At 45.9% G+C, this 21,364-nt stretch overlaps 1 protein-coding gene across 2 annotated transcripts in view; it reads right to left on the reverse strand.

Annotated features, from left to right (window-relative positions):
• Positions 1-1,391: 1,391 nt before the first annotated feature.
• Positions 1,392-21,364, reverse strand: part of ARMC2 (armadillo repeat containing 2) — a 109,753-nt gene continuing 89,780 nt past the window's right edge. For both annotated transcript variants that reach the window (XM_004753463.3, XM_013056669.2), the window contains 6 exons: positions 18,139-18,454; positions 11,384-11,506; positions 10,959-11,072; positions 8,732-8,864; positions 8,239-8,399; positions 1,392-1,803 (listed from right to left, as the gene is read on the reverse strand). In XM_004753463.3, the coding sequence (XP_004753520.1) occupies positions 1,646-1,803; positions 8,239-8,399; positions 8,732-8,864; positions 10,959-11,072; positions 11,384-11,506; positions 18,139-18,454 (1,005 nt within the window). In that variant the 3' untranslated portion in view covers positions 1,392-1,645. The remainder of the gene's footprint in view (positions 1,804-8,238; positions 8,400-8,731; positions 8,865-10,958; positions 11,073-11,383; positions 11,507-18,138; positions 18,455-21,364) is intronic.

Consider the following 21,364-nt stretch of genomic DNA (forward strand, 5'->3'; position numbering starts at 1 on the left):
CTCTCTCTCTCTGCCTGCCTCTCTGCCTACTTGTGATCTCTGTCAAATAAACAAATAAAATCTTAAAAAAAAAAAAAAAAAAAGGTGGGGGAGGCAGATCGCTGACTCCAGCTTGCATATGAGTCCGAAGGTGAGGAGTTTATATGAAGGAGAACATATATAGTGGTATTCCACCATGAGTTATTAGATTAATTATAAGTACTGAGGGGGCCATGTTAGTAAGAGAAATAGTTTAATCTTTTTCATATATATATTTTTTTCATATATAATATACATATATATATATATAATCTGATATAGATAAAAAATTTTAAAAAAAATTTAAAGACTTAGATCCTTAAATGGTTTTGAGAGATGAGCCCACCACACTCTACAATAAGGCATGGCCCCAGGGGATTGTGCTGAGCCCTTGTCAGAGACAAGCCCCAGGTTAGAAGGGCTCTAGGAAAGTTTATTTCTTCCTGGAAATTTAGGTATTTTCTAATGGCCTTTGAAAGCCATTCTGGGCTTCAGTCTGGGGTATCTGCTTTCTTCCCATTAGTTTTGGCATTTGGTAAGGTGAGGAGCCATTAATAACAGCTTTTTTCCAAGCAGAGTAGTACATCTCCTTTTATTTCCAAATCCTCACTTGGCTAATAGGATAATGGCCATCTCAGTTTCTTTGGCTTTTGTCATTCATTCAAAGGCCAAACTTACCCTGCAAAGAATGGCAGACTAATAAACTAATTACCATCCTAATGTTATCATTTATTGGGCACCTACTAACCACATCAGGCACTGTACTAGGCAATTTGCCCATTTAATGGTTTGTTTTTTTCCCCCAAACTGAACTATAATCAAGTATTCTTATGTTACAGTTGAAGCTAAAGAAATTAAGCTGCTTGCCCAAGGCCAAAGCAGGAGATAGCTAGGATTCAAACTGAGCTCTGCCATATGCCTGAGCCTAGTCCCTTTTATAGGACATTACATCACCTCTTAGTCCCAGAAATTTACAATTAGAAGGACTGTCTGGTCTAGTCATTTTATTTCCAGTGAGAAGAAAGATAAAATACTCCCTTTTCCACCTATTTTACTTATTTATTTACTTATTTATTTATTGCCCAAAGAAGTCTTTTCTAAATGTTCTGGCTTATTCTTGGCTCTTAATTGGAGAACCAGAAAAATACTAGTCATAACCAGAAAGTTATTCTTAGAGGATAGAAGAATTAGTATGGATATTTATGTAGGAATGTGTTCCTCATAGCGTTGACCACCATTCCTCCTATATACAAAAATCTAATTTCACCACACAGCTCACTTACCTACAGAACAGATAAACACTTCAAGAATTGTTCAGTCGGGATTTTAAGATTAGAACTGAAGTACTGACTAGAGAACAGAAGAAAAAGTCATTTACTTAGAAAACCCATGGATATATTTTCATCTTACATTTCTCATAACAGAAAGTACATTTATATTCATTTTTCCATAATACCTAATGAGAAAAAAAATTGCTTCTTTCTTCTAAAAACCTTAGACTACTCCCTAATCAGTATCTGAAAAACTTTCAGTATTTGTCAATACCAAGAAACAAATGTTTGTGCTTGTTACCACTGCTTAAGAATGAAGGAGACCTGACTTCCTGTTTCTGTGAAGCTGCGTCGTGTTAGAAAGAAGGAATAGACAGGGGTTCCAGGAAGGTGTGATGACTCTGAATTCGGTTTAGAAGCTGCTGTGCCACAGGTTTGAATTCTGTTTCCCACTGGAGTTTGTGATAGTTTTTTAGGTCTTGGTCAAAACTGCCGTCCAGTGCTAGTTCTTCATCTGTATCGGAAAAATTAAAATTACAGCGATTATTTGAAAGTGTCACCCTGCTGGGGAAAGTTTAATTTTTGTTGGCCTACGTTAAACTCATCCTGGGTCATCTCTGATTCCAAGACGACCCAGATATGATTTGGGGGGGTTAAAATGGTTTTGTTTTGTTTTAAAGATTTTATTTATTCATTTGACCCAGAGAGAGAGAGAGAGAGAGTACAAGCAGGGAGAGCAGCAGGCAGAGTGAGAGGGAGAGGCGGGCTCTTTGGTGAGCCCGGAGCTGGATGCGGGACTCGATCCCAGAACCCTGGGATCATAACTTGAGCAGAAGGCAGCCACTTAACAAACTGAGCCACCCGGGTATTCCCCTCACCCCCAAAAAAATTTTTTTTAAAAGAAGGAGTTCTTTACTCTCTTTGGCACTTTGAACTATACTTATTTTAAAATATTCATAATCTCTTAATAAAAAGGACAATAATCTTTTCAAAAGAAAAAAAGCCTAGATTGAATTGAGCTCTTATTTTAACTAATCCCTAAGTGTTTCGATGTAAGGGCATATCCAAAAGTCAGATCACAATTTCTCAGAAGAGGCAAAATATTAATAGTTCCTTCCTTATTCTGGGCATTAGAAAAGTTAATTACTTTAGCAATCCACAGATATAAAAGGAGTCAGGAAATCTTTTGGGAAAGTAGTACAGTTGAATTTGATGCTGTAAACTTGACTTGAAAATCAAGGTTGCGGCTTCGAAGGAGCCCCAGTGTGTTGTACTGAAAGGGAATCCCCCATGCCCTTGCCAGTAACAGCGAAGAGTAGGAGACTTTGAGAATCCCAGGGAGTATTAGAATCCCAAGTCACTCTATGTCTAATGCAAAAAGCATTAGTTTAAAAAAAAAAAAAAAAGGAAAATTACAACCTTAATTTGCTTCTTAGTCCAAGGGCACCCTGAGTTCTGCCAACCTGGAAGTATATCCAACCCAAATAGGAAGATAAGTGGCCACAAAGGTTTCCGTGCCAACCGGCCACCGCATGTTTACTTGTTTTTATGTGGCTTCACACCCCATGGGAAGGATTTTAGGAAAATGCCCTGGCCTGCAGGTCAGAAGATTGACGCTTCTACTTCCGAGGTCTGTGGCCGCAGCTGACTTTGCGAGTGAGAACCACTAAGCCCGAAAGTGACCACAATTAGTGCTTCTTACATAACCAGCAAACTTTTTTTCCACGGGGCCAATGAAAATCCCATTATAAAATGCTTCATTACTGTTGACATCAAATTTTCTGCACTGGATGTTTTCCTGGACCCCGCGTCCTGTGGTGTGGTTGTTGTTAGCATCAGCCCGCAGAGTAAGATAAGGGGACCTGAATCCCCAGTTTTCCCCTCCCCTCCTGTCCTCCGAACGAGAGGCCAGCTCTGCGGCACTGAGATAAGTTCTGCACAGACATGAACAGTCACACAAGGTGCTCCACAGAGCCCCGGATCGCCCCAGCCACACGCCAACCAGGGCCCGGAAAGGAGAAAGCAACCAGTGTTTGATGCCTTTGAAGCCCTTCCCACCGGGCTCCTTCCAGCCAAGAGGAGCCGGAGAGATATGGCAGTTTCGGACTTCTAGAACATCGCTCGCTCTTTTCCAGGCTTTCTGAGCACACTGCTATTAGACCATGAAATCTCTTATTCAAGAGGCTCAGGGCCAGCGGCTGCCCAAGCACCAGGCAGTTGGGGCTTTGGTTAGGATTAGTAGGTTTAGTAAATCTCGATTTGGTTGTTTTGGGGCTTTTTTCAATATTAGGTCAAGACTGCTATTTTTCTTGAGGTTTGGCCTCGGATTCGTTTATCCACACTCAGACCCTATTAATTTGTAAAATGAGTTAAAACAGGATAACAAAAGGTGCTAAAGAACTACGGGTAAGAGGAAGGCAGTCTGCAGTTCGAAAGTAGATACAGCAAATACCTAAAAAAAAGTGCCCTATGACGCACCCCCTGGGTGGCTCAGTTGGTAAGGCAGCTACCTTTGGCTCAGGTCATGGTCCCGGAGTTCCGAGATTGAGTCCCGCATGGAGGACCAGCAGGGGGTCTGCTTCTCTCTCTGACCTTTCCCCTCTCATGCTCACTCTCTTGAATAGATAAATAAATAAATCTTTAAACAACAACAACAACAACAAAAACCCAGCGCTTTATGACACTTGGTATTGAATTCTGGAACTTTACCACCAAGAACGGCAGAGGTGGATTCAAGAACAGTTGAGATCTGTGATTCTCAAACTCTGGCCTGGGACCTAAAAAGTACACAGGTCATGACTGTACTTGGTGACTTACCAATTTATGTAAAAATAAGAACCATTTCACCATAGAATGCTTTGCTACATGGGATAGATTCTGGTATTTTCTTTCTTTGCGACCTCATTTTTTAAAGATGTTGGACACAGTGTGAAGAGCACGGGTTTAGATAACCAATCATTCTTAAGCTTGCTTCGTGCACCGCATACTTTTAATACTAGGATTTGAGTGAAGGTGTTAGAAAGGTTTACAAAGGGGTAAGGAAGTCAAAACAGTTAAGTTTCTCAGTGATCGTTATAGCACAGTCCCGATTATCACTTAAGTATCATGCACCACCAATAAAAGCTTCTCCTACTCACTGCACCATCTTCTAGCTGGGGTTCAGCCTGAGGGAGCTACTGAGGGTTAATTATTGCCCTATTATAAGGCACAACCCTTATGGTGCATGCTGTTCAGCATGGGCTTGTTAATTTAATCCTTTTTTTCTTTTTTCTTGTATTTTTAGAAATTTATTTTTTTAAGTAATCTCTATACCCAGTGTGGGGCTCAAACTCACAACCCCAAGATCAAGAGTTGGATGCTCCACTTGACTGAGCCAGCCAGGAGCCCCTTTAAGGTGATCCTTCAACTTGAACACCGGGCCCCACTCTACCTCTTGTCCCATAATCTAGGTGCTAAGTGGTATATACCTCATAATGAACAAAATGCAACCTGTGTCCTTTACATTCACAATAAACTGCACACCCCAATCACCAGCTCCCGGGAAAACAGCCCAGGGTAGAGCAGCACGCCAGGGTATGCCACTTAAGAACTTCAAGATAAAGACACTGCTGATGAGTTCGTAAGAAGTGGCTGCAATCCATTAGAAAGTTCTAGACAACATACTTTTTAAGCCACTTTCCAAAAACAACGTCAACATCCCCATGCCCCAACCATGCTGAGGACCATCAGTTTCTCCTTTTCCCCCCCTCAGTCACCCATTAAGAAAAAACCAGTGACTTACACTTCTATATTGATTGCCTTGTCATCATTTCTAAAAATAGCACTCACACTTTGGCACGGGGCTCAGTGATCTAACGGCTCGTCCTGTTTTCCAAATGGCCAGCTTTTCAGCCATCTTTGGGAAGGAACTAAAACTCCAGCCCACTCTCACCCCCCATCCGCAGGACTTGCTGCTGCCCACTGATCGGACACAGCTACAGCCCTGTCTGAAGTGAGGGTCTGGGGAGGGAGAAACCAGGAAGGAGCCCAGTCCTTAGGCTTTATAAGGAGGGCCTGGCGATCAGGTGAGGATTCGCTGACACATGGTGCGGGTTACTGCGCTCCCTGATCAACCGGCTTTCTTTCTGTTATCCAGCCACAGTCCCCTCCCAGAGGCTGGGGGAGGGGTGGCGGGCAGGAGGGGATTTAGAAAGTTAGCCAGTCCACAGACATCTATCAAGGACCTCTTTCGTAGGAGGCAATATCTTTTCCCCAAAGTTGCTCAAATGGATTGGGGAAACAAGATAAAAGTTACAAAATAATAATACAGGAGAAGTTACATGGGTTCATATTGCTACTGAAGAAGTATGGATTTCCTAGGACCAGGCCATGGGCTTGAAAAGGGATTCGGGAAGGGTCTGCCTGGACAGACAGCACATGGCTAGGCAGATGAGGGGTACGACACCCGCAAAGTCTCAGGGGCTGGGGAAGCAGAAGGAGAGGCCCAACCTGGTTCTAAGGGAAGGTTGGGGGGCGGGGGGGGGCGGGGGGACAGGCACTAGGCCTTCTAGAAAGCAGCACTTGCCAGGTTCCGTACCTGCCGAAGACCTGGTCATGCCCATACCTCTTCAAAGGGGCCTTTGTGTCCCATGGCCTAGCGATTTTGCTATTTACAGTCAACAGCCCCGACCTAAGTGCCAGACCAAGCCGGAGAGAGTCTCTGAGAGAGGCGGCTAAACCCGGAAGGGCCTACAGCCCAAGGGAATGATGCTCGGAACCAATCACACCTCTTCCCCCAAGTGGGAGATAAAGAGTGAGCCAAGAGCAGAGGAGACTCATGCTGAGGGCAGCAAGCAGCAGCCTTGACCTAGATGAAGCCGGGACCAAGCGGGAGCCCACGGGAACTTTTTGCATAACAGCCGAGACAGAGCAGAATGACATCTCCAGCTTGGTGGAGAAATGATGGCCGGCTACTGAAGGGGTCAGTCAGGGACTCTGGCTTCATCCAGAACACCCTTCCGGTGCCTCTCCAGCAGGCTTTGGGCAAGGTGCACCCTTCCCTTAAAGTCCTTCATTAACCAGAGTAAGGGTTCTCAAGCTTGGCCTCGGAGCAAATTCACCTGCGGAACTTTGCAAAAAATGCAGATAAAGAGCCTCACCCCAGAGTTCCTAAGTCAGAATTTCTGGGGATGGGGTCAGGACAAGTGTGTGTTTTTAAAATTCCACGCTTGATTCCAATGTTCTACCACACCTGAGAACCGAATTCAGGCAAGTCAAGCACAGCCCTCTGCTCCCGGCAGCCTGGGGAAGCCCCACGTTCTCAGAGCACCCTGTGAACCTCAATCATTTAAAACCATGCTCATTTTTCCCTGACTCCTACACATGCAAGATTATTTTTACCGCAAAAAAGCAAATTTCACATCAGCTCAGCGGTCCCTAGTCTTTCAGGTAACTTCTGGATCTGAGTTCCTGTTTAGTAACTTTGTTACAACACATGGAATTTATAAACCCCCGAGCCTGGACTGTACCAGGCTCTCTGCACACGGCTCTTCTCACCATTCTAACAACTGCAAAGTGCCCATCGACTGTCCCTAGCTTAGTGATGAGAAAAGATACATGTAGGGAGGTTAAGCCCAACACCAACAACTTAGAAGGGCCAAAAACAAGGGTTTTTTGTTTTTTTTTTAATTTATTTATTTGACAGAGATCACAAGTAGGCAGAGAGGCAGGCAGAGAGAGAGGAGGAAGCAGGCTCCCCGCTGAGCAGAGAGCCCGATGCGGGGCTCCATCCAGGACCCTGGGATCATGACTTGAGCTGAAGACAGAGGCTTTAACTCACTGAGCCACCCAGGCGCCCCCAAAAGCAAGGTTTTAAACTCAAAACTGTCCAGCGGTGGTTGTCTGGTCTTTTCATGATGCACACAGAGGTCTCACGGAGGCTCGCTATTGGCTGGAGCGTAGCAGGGATTACTGTGTCCCCATCATGGGGATGAAAAGACAGGTCCTAAAATTCTCTTGTCAAATCACACCGTAAGAGAGCACGAGGATTTGAATCCATGACTGCTAAGTCACACTGAGCCTTTCCACGTGGCTTTGCTGATCCCACACAGTGGCTGGGCAGTGGTAGGGACATTGCCTCCGTTTGGGAGAAAGGGTTATTGAAAATGCTCATTTACTTACTCAAATCATTGTTTTCCGATGTAACCCAGGATGAAAAAAAATCTCCTAAAGAACTTTTTTTTTTTTTTAATTTAAGAAACTATCCTCTTTCGTTTAGTTTGTATCAGGGATTTCCTGCCTTTCAGTGGTCTGAACCCCACTGCAATGTCAAAATAGTTTCACAGACGCTCCTCCACATTATAATTAATATAGTTGCTAATTAAAATGTATGGATCCCGAGGCACCTGGGTGGTTCAGTTGGTTAAGCTTCAGACTCTTGGTTTCAGCTCAGGTCATGATCTCAGGGTGTTGAGATCAAGCCCTTTGCGAGGGCTCCCTGCTCAGCGGGGAGTCTGCTTAAGATTCTCTTTCTCCCTCTCCCTCTGTCCCTCCTGACCCCCAGTGCTCACTCTCTCACTCTCTCTCTCAAAATAAATAAATAAATGTTTAAAAATAAATAAAATGCATAGGTACATAAAAATCATGACAATTCAGAGTAGCTTTTGGCCTTATTTTCTCTATATATTTTTATCTATATATTTTTAAGCAGCAGCAATACTTTAGGCTGAAATCTTGGATTTAGGCAGTCTATAAAAAATGCAAAAAAAAAAAAAAAAGGGAAAATGCTGCAGAAATCATGACAGTGTCCAAGGAGTTAAAGTCTTTGTGTCCCCACTGTAAATAACACTCAACCTCTTCCAGATATCTCCAAATTTACACAGCTACTCAAACACATACCAATCTTTATTCATGCAGGTCACAGACAAAAAAACTTCTTACTCTGATAAAACTCACAGACTCACAGTCTTACCTAAAAATGATGGCAGCAGGACTAAGAGCGTGTTGGTGTTCTCATCTCCAAAACACGATGAAGCACTGGTGATATTTTCACTGAAGTTCCATAAAGTTTTGCAAACCAAGCAGGCCAGCTGCCAATCAGTAGGACCAAAATGTCTTAAACAATTCACCAACCTGAGTTTAAGAAAAGTCAAATTGAGAAGTCATTAGGTCAGAATCTCTCTTATATTTTCAGCATAACGACAATACTCCTTCTGTATTATTTAATAGGTATATGTAATTCAGTGGTTAGTTTTAAAAATTCCACGTCTACAAATTTAAGCAGCTACAAAATAGCAACAACCAACTTCTGAATTATTTTAAGGGTCCAGGAGAACCTAAATTCTCTCTTAAGTAGTAGCTTGGCAGTTCCAAACGTTGAAATACCTCCACGCCAGGAGAAGCACAAGAAGGGCCCAGACTCCCTGGGGAAACTGTGAGTCAGGACTCCATGCCTTGAAACTTACTTTTTAATGCCACCTCCTTCTTTTAGGATGACACGCTTTTCTTTATCCACAGTGAGATTTAGAAGAACGCCACAGGCAGAAAAGCATATATCCTGATGCTTGGCATCCAGCAGGGCAATCATGAACTTGTGTACTGGGAGGGCAGAGAACAAATGCAGACCAATAAAGCTTAGGGTTCCCAGCTGTGCCTTATTTTGGAAAGGGGAATAGGGGAAGATGGGGAGTGGCTCACAAAACTGGAAACTCTGCTAGGAGGTTTAATCCATTCTTCCTAAAGCTTTCTCGCCATGCCCAGCTGCAGATTTACCAACATCCACTGCCTCTAGAACTTGCTCCCCAACCCCCAAGTCCTTGGTGCCCATGAAGTTCTGTCTCTGACCTAGACAGCAGCTCCCTCTCCAGGGCAGTGATACTGTCCCTTCTGGTGGAAAAAAAAAATCTTGGGTCCAACCACACAGGTGACATTCATCTCTAACATCTGATTCTTCTCAAGGGCCCTTTTGAACGGCCATCAGCAATTTTCTTGAAATACACAACTTCAGGGGAGGAGGGGGGGCTCCTGTTCAGATCCTCTCTAAAGTCTTCCAGGGTTTGTAAGAGAGAACTTGCTCAGGGGCTGGAAACCGGCCTGTAGCAAAGCAGGCCTGCCAGGGTGGGGGGCTGTTCAGATCAAGACAGGCCCCCTAACTTCGAGAACCACTTTCCTTTACTTCCAGGAAATGGAACTCCTCGTCCTGTTGTCTTAACAGCCCCCGCAGAGGTCGGGCAAAGGGTTGGGCAAGGTTGGATAAAGTGTGTGTTCTGCTGCCTCCTGTTTGCCCCCACCTGACAGGTGGCCATCCTGCTCTGACTTTGGTCCCAGGGATCATCAGACACATCTATGCCTGTGTTGAAGAGTCTGAAGAATGGGGGCACCCGGGTGGCTCAGCTGGTGAAGCATCTGCCTTCGGCTCAGGTCATGATCCCAGAGTCCCAGTCTTTGGCTTGGTCATGATTGGGGGGGGGGAGGAGGTGTCCAGGAATCAAGCCCCTCTTAGGCCTCCCTGCTCAGTGGGGAGTTCTGCTTCTCTCTCTCCCTCTGCCCCTCCCCCAACTCGAGCACATGCGAGCTCTTGCCTCTCTCTCTCTCTCTCTCAAATAAATAAATGATCTTTTTCTTTAAAAAAAAAAGTCTAAATAATGTACATCAAAACATTAACAGTTTATACTCTCTGGGGGAGTGAGATGATGGGTGACAGTTTACTGCTGCTGCTTTTTCTCCCCCCTAATATCTGTGTTATCTAAATTTGCTATCATGGATAATTGGGAATTTTTAGTTATTATTCATACATGAAATATTTGAGACATACAGAGGATGGTTATCTTGGATACCTGCCACTCAGTTTAAGAAACAGTACGTTATAGATCTAATTGATATCTTTGGGCATCCCTTCTGCTTCAAAGGTGACTTCTGTCTTACTATTTTCAAATGCCATTTGTACCTTATACCATTACTAAGTTCGTTACATAAACAATACTCATGATTGTTATGTATGTTCTAGAACATATTTAATGATATTATTCTTTATATACCCTCTTATCATCGGCTTTTTCGCTCCTGTATTACATGTTTGAGGCTAATTCGTGTTGAGTGAATCTCTAGTTCATTTATTTTAATTGATGTAGTACTTTCTTTCTTTCTTTTTTTAAGTAGACTCCCCTGCCTAGGGTAAAGCTCAACACAGGGCTTGAACTCACATCCCTGAGATCAAGACCTGAGCTGAGATCAAGATTTGGATGCTTAACCGACTGAGCTACTCAGGTATCCCAATATAGAACTTTATGTTGTGTGAATATCATAATGCATTTACATTTAAGTTCTTTCCATTTTTTTGCAATTACAAGCCGTACTGTTAGGGATGTTCTAGTACATGAAGGAGAAAGTCTCTTGAGTCCATTCTCAGGGACAATAATGATGTCTATGGATGACCTGTTTCCCTTAAACACACACACGTCCACACACCATCTCGGAGCACTCACAAGGGAGAGAGGAACAGGGAGAACCCCGCCCAGATCTATCTTGGCACACGGAGCTGAAGGCCTTAGGGACGGATGGAACAGAATGTAAAGCATTACTTGTCCCAGAGCAGAGACAAGTATCACATCGTCATGACCCAAGCTCGAACGCTGCTTAGCTGTTTATTGGCAAGAAGAACATGTTTATGAACCTGAAGTGTCATTAACTCACCATTTTTCTGCACAATGAAATCGCAGATGTCATGGTCCTGGGAGAGGTTTCCAAAAACACGCACAGCCTCTAGGATTCCATCCATGTTATTACTCACAAGAAGCTTTATGAGCACTGGGTTTGGGAACCAGAGACATAAATCACTGAATTTAACTTTTCATTTAAAGACTATTGGCCATCAGCATCATACTAAATACCGATAACTCAAAATTTTCAAGTGACAATAAAATACAAACTATAAGGGACTTCAGCGAGAACCAAGACCTTAACATTCCCCCATATTCTGAATTCTTAGAAACAAATAAGGTTCTTTGATATTTGTACAAGAACTCAGAAAATAGGAAGGACACCAGTTCTGTGTTTCATTAAAAAAGTCAAAATCTTAACCAACCATGCATCTTCCCAAACCCAATTCTAAACCTTACATTCAGCAATATATAGCTTTTTGTCCCGAATGACAGAATTCTTCACTTGGTAGTAAGATAAGTTGTTGATTGTGGCCGTAGTATTGATCACCAGCTCCTCACAATCCTCAATTGACTTGTGTTCTGGAAGAAAGTTAGGAAAAGGGTATGAAAGATTCACTGTGGAGGTAGAAACATGACCTCCTAGCTGCCCCAGCATGCCAGGGTCAAGTTGTCCCATATAAGGTCTGTGCAGGGGCTTTGCTTACTGCTTTACTTCCCAGGACTCTTCTTGCAGGGAAATGCACCAAACACAGGGGACCACTCCTGAGCAAGTTCTAGAACACTCTAAGCTCAATCCCTCCAGTCAGGGCGTCTGGAAAAATTAGGCTGACCTAGGCTCTGTAGTTATAGTCAAGTGCACGTGCCAATGCATGAACAAGCTGAGCTGTGTCTCACCCCCACTGATCTGCGTCTTACCCCCACCAACCTGCGCTGTTCTGAGCTTTCCTGAGGGCTCTACCCTGCGAGTCTGTTCCTCACACCTCCACCTCTCAGCAGAATGACCCTTAGGGCATAATCTGTTCATAACTCCTAACCGTGCGGCCTTCCAAACACACAAGAATCTGATCGCTTCTCACCTCCTCTGCTACCACCTAGCCCATCCCTCACCTCTTACCTGGCTTCTCCTCTCCCACCTTCCTGCCGGAGTCTATCCTTATCACGATCCTCTAATAGTCAACTAACATCACTTGTCCTACCTGAGCCTCAGGCCCTACCTGGGCAGCCCCAAGTTCCTTCTTTTGTGGAAGGCGTAGCACAGAGGGAAAAGAAGAGAAAAGATATGGAGCAGGCTCCATGCTCAGTGCAGAGCCCAATGTGGGGCTTGATCTCACGATCCTGAGATCATGACCTGAGCTGACATCAAGAGTTGGATGCTTAACAGACTGAGCCACCCAGGGGTCCCTAGGCAGCCCCAGTTCTGACATCGAACTCCTCATTTGCTATTCCAACCCTCACCACACTGGTCTTCTTGCCCACCCACCCCCCTTGTTAAAAAGGTTTTATTTATTTATTTGACATAGATGGCAAGTAGGCAGAGAGGCAGGCAGAGAGAGACGAGGAAACAGACTCCCTGCTGAGAGCCCGATATGGGGCTCGATCCCAGGACCCTGGGATCATGACCTGAGCCGAAGGCAGAGGCTTTAGCCCACTGAGCCACCCAGGTGCCCTCTTCTTTTTTTTTAAACCTATCAGCATGATCCTGCCTGAACCCATGCACCGCTGCTCCTTCTGTCTAGAATATACTGTGTTTCCAATGCCCACTCGGTTCACTCCCCTCATTCTTCAGGTGGTTGTTTAGCTGTCATCTTACAGAACACAGTTTCCTTAACCTGCCTCTATAACATGGCATCCATTCCTCTTTTTCCCTTCCCCTCCTTTTATCTATTCCATTGCACACATAATCATCTGACCTGTTATGTGTTTGATGTTTGTCTTCTAGTCCTAAGATGGAAGCTATGTGAAACTAGGGATTTGTCTGTTTTCTTCATTGTTGTCTTCCCAGCAGCGAGAGCAGACTCTGGCACACAGGAGAGCTCAATAAATAGTTGCTGAATGCAACAACAAGTGGAGGACTGAACCCTTACTCCGCACAGGAGACCCTGGGTCATTCCGTCCCTGCCTTCCACTCAGCCTCCACACTCATCTCCCGGCAGAGGTAGAAATGCCATTGAGGAGTCCTTGTCCCCTCCACCCCCAGACTGATGGCACTAGACCTCGGGAATCTGATTTTTTTCTCTTGCCTTGGGAGAATTCATTAGCTCGTCCAGGAAAAGAAAGGGTAGCTCTTCTGTGTTACCGCCTTCTGTATAGGGTCTGGCATTTAGGCAAGAGGAACTTGCTACAAGGTATCCATCACAACAGCACCAAGGGCTGTACCCGCACATAGCGCCACAAAAACAATGCCTTACATGCACTTATAAGCATTTGAGCCCATAATAATTCATACTCCAAAGGTGCAACTGTCTCAGCTCAGCCACCATAACAAAATACCACAGATTTGAGGCTTAATTAACAGAAATTTCTTTTTCTCAGAGTTCTGGAGGTTGGAAGGATGCCAATGTGGTTGCCAATGTGGTTGGGTTCCGGTGAGAGCCCTTCCTGGCTTGCCGATGGCCACCCTCTTGCCATATCCTCACATGGTAATGAGAAAGCCAGAGCAAGCTCTCTGGCATCTCTTCTTAGAAAGATGCTAATCCCACCACAAGCACCCTGGCTTCATGACCCTGTCTACACCTGACTATCTCCCAAAGGCTCCATCTCCAAATACCATCACACTGAAGATTAGGGCTTCAATATTTGGAGCTGGGGAGTGGTGGGTGCAATTCAGTCCATATCAACCTCCTAATATGCCCATTTTACATATGAGACCACTGAGGCTTAGAGGTGTTCCATACCTTGCCTGACTTCACAAAACCCACATCTGAATCCGGGTATACCTGACTCAACCATGTGTTTTTCTCATTACCTCTCTTCCCGAGTGCCCAGTAGAGCTGCCTGGGGCCAGCATTTGCTGCCAGAGGGCTTGAGAGAGCCCTGTGTAGCTGGCTCTTGGATATAACAAAGTCTAGAATTTGGAGCTGGCCACTAAGGCAGCAAATCTCTAAATCTGGGAGCTTGCTGAAAGGGCCAGTCCTTATTAGAAACATTTTGTTTTGTTTTGTTTTAATTTTCAGTCACTTCTGAGAAGAGACTGGCTTCTAGAGACAAATGCTGGGGCTCCAAGTCCTCGACATATCCTGTGTCGGCCTGGAGGCCGGTGCTTCCATCGGCTTCCTGCCCGCATGCCTGCCATGTCTCCACTGTAGACCCAGAGCTCCTGAAGAGCAGACACTATGTGTTTTTAAGCCTTGCTATGCCCTGAAGGTTGGTATTCCTCTCCAAGTTCATATGGAGGAGCTCCAGTGTGAAGTCACCCCCAAGGTGGTTGAATCTGGGGCGAGGGCCCGCGAGGAGGTGGTGAAGGGCCAAATGAGTCATCAGAATGGGGCCATCATCCAATAGGGCTGCTGCCCTTAGAAGAGGAGGAAAGGAGCATCTACAAGCCAGAAACAGCATCCTTGCCAGACGCCAACCCTGCTGGCACCTTGACCTTGGGCTTCCAGCCTCCAGAACTGTGATGTGAGAAAACATGTCTGTGGTTTAAGCCACCCTGTCTGTGGTGCTCTGTTACACAGGAGCCTGAGCAGACTAAGATAAACCTCTTTTAGCATAGGATTCTTTAGGCACTAAGTACTCAATAATGGATCTTAATGAATAGCAGGGGGCCAAGTTCAAAGGTTACCCCCAAACATCATTTTCATCAGGTATTAATGTTTCTTCTGCAGTGAAAACATCTGTCAGAGCCTGGTAAGTAGTAGCTAAGTTGATCCCTCTGTGTAGTAGTTAATTTCCCTGCACACGGGCGTGCAGGTGTGACTGTGGGAAATGACAAGGCCTAAAAAGTGGAAGGGTCTATAGACTGAATTATGTTCATATGGTGAAGCCCTAACGTAACTGTATTTGGAAATACAAGATTACATGAAGATTAATGAAGATTAAATGAGGTCATAAGGGTGGAATCCTTATCCAATAAGCCTAGTGGCTTTTATAAGAGGAGGAAGAGGGACATCTGCATGGCTCAGTCGCTTAAGCATCTGCCTTCAGCTCAGATCATGATTTAAGGGTCCTGGGTTCAAGCCCAGCATCAGGCTCCCTGCTCAGTGAGGAGCCTGCTTCTCCTTCTGCCTGCCGCTCCCCCTAATCATAGCATGTGCTCTCTGACAAATAAATAAATAAATAAATAAAATAAAAATAAAGGGGTGTCTAAGTGGGTCAGTGGGCTAAAGCCTCTGCCTTCGGCTCAGGTCATGATCCCAGGGTCCTGGGATGGAGCTCCACATCCAGCTCTCTGCTCAGCAGGGAGCTGCTTCCCTTCCTCTCTCTCTGCCTGCCTCTCTGCCTACTTGTGATCTCTGTCAAATAAATAAATAAAATCAAATAAAAAAGGAAGAGGAAGAGAGAGAGAGAGTACATGCTCTCCAAGGGCACATGCCAGAAGAGGCTGTGTGAGGCCACAAACAGAAGGCTGCCATCCTCAAGCCAGGAAGACAGACTGCACCAGAACCCAGCCATGATGGCCACCTGATCTCAGACTTCCGGTCTCCAGAGTGTGAGGAAATAAATCTGTTGTTGAAGTCACCCAGTCTGCGCTCTTTTGTTACGGCTATCGTAGCAGACTGGGATGGGGGTTGGAACCACGAAGTGGGTTGCGGCTGTACCAAGTACCTAAAAGCGTGGCAGCGGCTTTGGAGCTGGGTGATAACGGGAGGCTGGAGGAGTCTGAGGTGCATGGTAGAAATGAGAAATGTTAGAGGCAATTCGGGTGAGGGTTCAGAAGGAAAAGAGGAGAGCGGGAGAGAGAGCTTCCGTCTTCTTAGGGAACACAACAGTAATCATGAACAGAGTGTTGGTAGACATATGGACATAAAAGGTCATTCTGAGGAAAGGAGAAACAGGTTCCTGGAAACTGCTGGAAAGGTTGCTGTAAGGTGGCGAAAAACTGGCTGAACTATGTTTCCATTCTAGTGTTTTGTGAAAGGTAGAACTTGCAAGCAACGATACTGGATATTGAGCTGAGATCTCAGAGCAAAAGTGTTTGAGGATTGGCTTGGCTTCTCCTGACATTACAGTAAAATGTGAGGAAAGAGAGATGAAGAAAGAATTGTTAAGCAAAAAAGAAGTAGAACCTGAAGATCTGGAAGATTTGCAGTCTATCCCTATGGCAAAAAGTGTAAAAGCATGTGCGAGAGTGAACCAAATGTGCGTTTGGAATATCAATCAATACAGATTGGGGTTCTGTGGGCAGAAACACTGCCAGTTGGAACGGAAAGGCTCTGAGACAGGAAGGCTATCCTTGCATGGGACAGGTCAGGACGAGGGAGCTATTGGGCTGTGAGTGAGCATTATTCTTCTAGAAGAATGGAAATGACCCCAAAGGTGAGAGATCACAACCAGGGCCCCTCCCTCGGGTTCAACAGGCCAGACACCCTCACCCTGAAACCTTGAGAACAAGACCAGCCTGCAGAGACCCGGTGCCTGAACAGACAGATGTGGAAGTCAGCCCCCGCCGAGGGGTTCTGGAAGGCAGAACACTGAACCAAAGCGGATGGCTTTCAGGTCTTAAACTACGATGGCATTCACCTGGCTAGCTTGCAGACTTGCCTGGGAACTGCAATCTTTTCCTTTTTCCCTGTTTCTCCCTTTGGAATGGGAATGTTTATCCTAGACCTGCCCAACTCTATATTTCGGAAGCATGTAACATGTCTGGTTTCACAGGTTCACAGGAGAGGCATTGTTCCTCAGGATGTACCATATCTTGAGTCTCACAATATCTGACTTAGATGATATTTAAATGAGATGTCGATTCTTAGATTTTAGAGCTGATGCTGGAATGAATTAAAACTTTTGAAGTTATTGAAATGGAATAAATGTGTCTTGTGTGTGAAAAGGGTATGAATTCGGGGGGGGTGGGCAGGAGCAGAATATTATTGACTGAATTGTGTCCTCTCTCCCAAATTCATATGTGGAAGCCCTAACCTCCAATGCCATTGCAACTGGGGTAGGGGTTTTAGGAGGTAAAGTGAGAAGAGGTCTTAATGGTGGAGTCCTTATCTGATGGACCGGATTGGAGGTCTTAGAAGAAGAGAAAGAGAGAGAGATCATCCACTCTCTTCCTGGGGCTACACTCCGAGGAACCACACGTGATGACCCCGTGAGAAGTCAGCCTCTACCCAGTTCTCAACCCAGACTCCACCGGCAGGCCCCTCCACCTTGGGCTTCCAGGCTCCAGAATCACAAGAAACAAATTTCTCTGGGTCAAGATACCCAGCCAGTGGTAGTTTGTTATGGAAGAGTGCAGTGGCGAATAATGGGGAGAAATGGGACCAGAGTGACTGGGGCCATAATTACAGGTACTGTAAAAATCTAAGAAAAAGATACAGTCTCATCCCGTGGAGTAACGCAGGAAAAATGAAGGATTTTAAACTGTTTGCGCTTAGTTTGGCCAATTTTTGGCAATTTGATTGGTACCTTCTTTTTTTTAATTGTGACAAAATTCACATACCATAAAATAAACCCTTTTCGGGGCGCCTGGGTGGCTCAGTGGGTTAAGCCGCTGCCTTCAGCTCAGGTCATGATCTCAGGGTCCTGGGATCGAGCCCCACATCAGGCTCTCTCTGCGGGGAGCCTGCTTCCTCCTCTCTGCCTGCCTCTCTGCCTACTTGTGATCTCTGTTTGTCAAATAAATAAATAAAATCTTTAAAAAAGAAAAAGTGTTTCTAAAAATAAACCCTTTTCAAGGTGTACACTTCAGTGGATTTTAGTAACTTTTTTTTCTTTTCTTTTCGGATATATATGTATGAGAAAAATATATTTTTATGTATCTTTAATGTGGAATTTAAATTTTAAATATATATATTTAAAACATATTTAATACATAGATATACATACACATACATATATACATATGTGTGTGTGTGTATTTATATATATATATATTTTTAACCTGGTTTACTTTGGAGGCAGTTCTGAGCAGAAGAGGGATTTTCCCAACTGCAGCTGAGACGGCTCATTCAAGCGAGCCTATCTCACCACTGAAACCGTCCCCGCGCCCGGGAGGCCACCTGAGGCCTCCAGAGTCCCCTGCAGGCAGCGGCCGGCGGCGCGGGCCTTACCCAGCGTGGTAAGCAGCAGGCCCACGGCCTGCGGGTTGGCGGCCAGCGCAGGGCCGATGCCAGGGTGGATGGCTAAGTTGGCGAGCACCCGGGTCAGCTTGATGAGCACGTCCTCCGCCTGGGCCCGCGGCCTGGGCGCCTGGGGCTGCTCCGCTCCCGCCGCCGGCTTCTCCGCACACAGGTCCAGTTTGTAGAATGCATGGAACAATGCCAGCAGGGTCGGGATGCTCCCTCTCTCTTTGGAAAACTGTTCGCGAGCCTGGTTATTCTTCGCGGTCAGGTTGCCGAGAATAAAGACAATGCGGACGACCAAATCCTGCAGTAGAGAGAAGCGGGTTACGAAGGGCAGGACCGGGGCGCCCGGGTGGCTCAGCCGGTTGGGTGGCTGCCTTCGGCTCAGGTCATGATCTCAGGGTCCTGGAATCGAGCCCTCAGATCGGGCTCTCTGCTCAGCGGGGAGCCACTTCCCCTCCCCCTCTGACTGCCTCTCTGCCTGCCTGTGCTCGCTCTCTCTTTCTCTCCTTCAAGTAAATAAAAAAACAAAAACAAAAACAAAACCAAAACCAAGGGTAGGACCAGTCGTTGGAAAGAGTACAGTATTTAATTTATTCCCGAGTTAATTAATAGTAGGATGGAACACATCTGGCTTCTCCTAACGTGTCTAGTATTTGATTCCCAAGATCTGTGCAAATCGACAGGGGAGATTAAAAGCATCTGGCCACAGTGAGCGACTACAAACTGAGGGATGTACTTAGCAGGGGCTATTAACTTCAGATCCTTCATCTGAAATTCTGGTTGGCCTTTTTTTTTTTTTAATCCCCCAGAGAACAGTTAGTTGAGTAGGACGGCATCACTAATAACACGTTACGTATAAGTATTGACACTAACAGCTTTCTTGAGCACCTACGTCTTTCACTAAGAGGTCACCTCCTAGGGAAGCACTGTGTTTCCAGAAACCAGGTGTTTTGCACAACGGTTCATCAGACTGTGTTGCATCAGGCTTCCCCAACCCAGGCTCAGCAGACTTTGGGGCAGGAGAATCTTTGCTGTGGGGGCTGTGTTTAGCAGGCGGCAACCCTCGCCCCTACTAGAGAAGCCAGTAGTGCCTCCCTTGACATCACAACCAAGAAGGGTTAACCGTTGTTTTAAGTAGGCTTCACGCCCAACGTGGGGCTTGAACTCACGACAGCAAGATCAAGAACTGCACACTCTATGAACTGTGCCAGCCAGGCGCCCCCACAACCAAAAAGGTTTAAACGTCCGCTGGGGGCAAAGTGACCCCCAGCTGAGAATCACTGTGTCATAAATGTTACTCTTTAAAGCAGTACTTCTCGTCTTTGACCAGGGTAGTGGTGACGTGGGCAACCCCTTTATCACGATTTGCTAAACGGTACATGTGTGTTTCATGCACTTTTCTGCAAGTCAGCTATATTTCACAATAAATGTTTCTAAAAATCCCAAGCTGAGAGCAATTATAACTGAACAGGATACAAAAACAATTATGTTCTTAATTCTACAACAACAGACAGATGACGGAATACAGTTGGCCTCCCCGCTACCCGTGGATGGTAAGGGAATTCCTCTGGGAGGAAGAGACTTTATTTTTTTTTTAAGATTATATTTATTTACTTGAGACAGAGAGAGTGCACAAGCTAGGGGGAGGGAGAGGATGAGAGAGAAGCAGAAGCCCTACTGAGCAGGGAGCCTGATGTGGGGCTCGGGGCTCGATCCCAGGACCCTGGGATCACAACCTGAACTGCAGGCAGATGCTTAATGAACAGAGCCATGCAGGGACCCCAGGAAGGGACTTTGAAGAGACACTCATGGAGGGGCTCTCACCAATTTGGATGCTATCAGAGTGCGAGGCGCTGTGCAATCTGACAGAAACTGGGGTTTGTAGAAGCTGCCTGGTCACACAGCTAGTGAGGAGTGAGTTAGGATTTGAACCCAGGATTCCCCTGGCCTTTCTACAACCAAGCCCTGACTCCCACAAAGTCTATCCTGTAAGGACCTCCTTTGCCTAGCCTTTTGCAGAGCAGTTAAGAAATTATCTCCTTATAAAATGCAAATGTGGGGCGCCTGGGTGGCTCAGTCATTAAGCCTCTGCCTTCTGCTCAGGTCATGGTCCCAGGGTCCTGGGATCGAGCCCCACGTTTGGCTCCCCACTCAGTGGGAAGCCTGCTTCTCCCTCTCCCAGTCCCCCTGCTTGTGTTCCCTCTCTTTACTGTGTCTCAGTCAAATACACAAAAAAATCTTGAAAAAAAAAAAAAAAAAGCAAATATGAGGGGTGCCTGGGTGGCTCCGACCCTTAAGACTCCTCTTGCTTTTGGCTTAGGTCCTGACCTCAGGGTTGTGAGTTCTAGCCCGAAGCTGGGCTCTGCACTCAGCTTGGAGTCAACTTGTCCCTCTCCCTCTGCTCCTTCCTCGCTTGTGTGTGCTCTCTGTCTCTCAAATAAATAAATACAATTTTTTAAAAAAGTAAAATAAAAATAAAATGCAAATACATCACCAGGAGCGATTCCCAGTAAACGCAGCTTTGCTTATCGAATCTGTAGTAATTAGCAGCCTCAACCACGAGGGACAAAGGGCAGAGGCCTAGACCTGTTTTATTCGGGGAGCCAGGTCTAGGTGGGACCTGGGGGTTGGGGGGTGGGCAGCGCAGGGACCACGTGTGGCAGAGAGCGGAGGGTCCCAGACAAAGGACAAGACTTCTGGAATTGCCTGGGGTGACTTGGCCAACACCAACTTGTTCCTGCTTGTTCTTGAAAGAAAAGTTTCCCGTGGCACTGGCCGAGGAGAGGCGAGGCCGCGGCTTGTGCAGCTGGGAACCATCTGTCAACATGAAGAAAGTCGAAGGCTAACTCACCAGCGAGAACTGGAGCTGGTCCAGGAGAGCTCACACTGGGAAAAACCTCTGCTGGGCAGGCAACCCACAGCAGCCAGTCATCCAGTGGGGAGAACCCGCTCCCGGGCCACCAGGACCCGAATGCCAGTCCGTAGATAACTCTCCATGCTGAGGGCCTGGAAGGATACACTCCCAGGAAAAGAAATGGGACAAGGGGCTCTGAAGAGCTTCTAATCCATTTGCGAGGATGAGGCTAACATCTATGGGGTAAGGCTGAATTCAGATCCGTTGGAGGTAATTTCAAAATACGGCTCTCTGGAGGGGAGGCCAGGGCAGGCTGGCCATTGGAAAGGAGCAGGTCTTGAGAAAGAGGACCTGGGA

Source organism: Mustela putorius, unplaced genomic scaffold, assembly GCF_011764305.1.
Source record: "Mustela putorius furo isolate JIRA1106 unplaced genomic scaffold, ASM1176430v1.1 tig00000450_pilon_pilon_pilon, whole genome shotgun sequence".
NCBI lineage: Eukaryota > Metazoa > Chordata > Mammalia > Carnivora > Mustelidae > Mustela > Mustela putorius.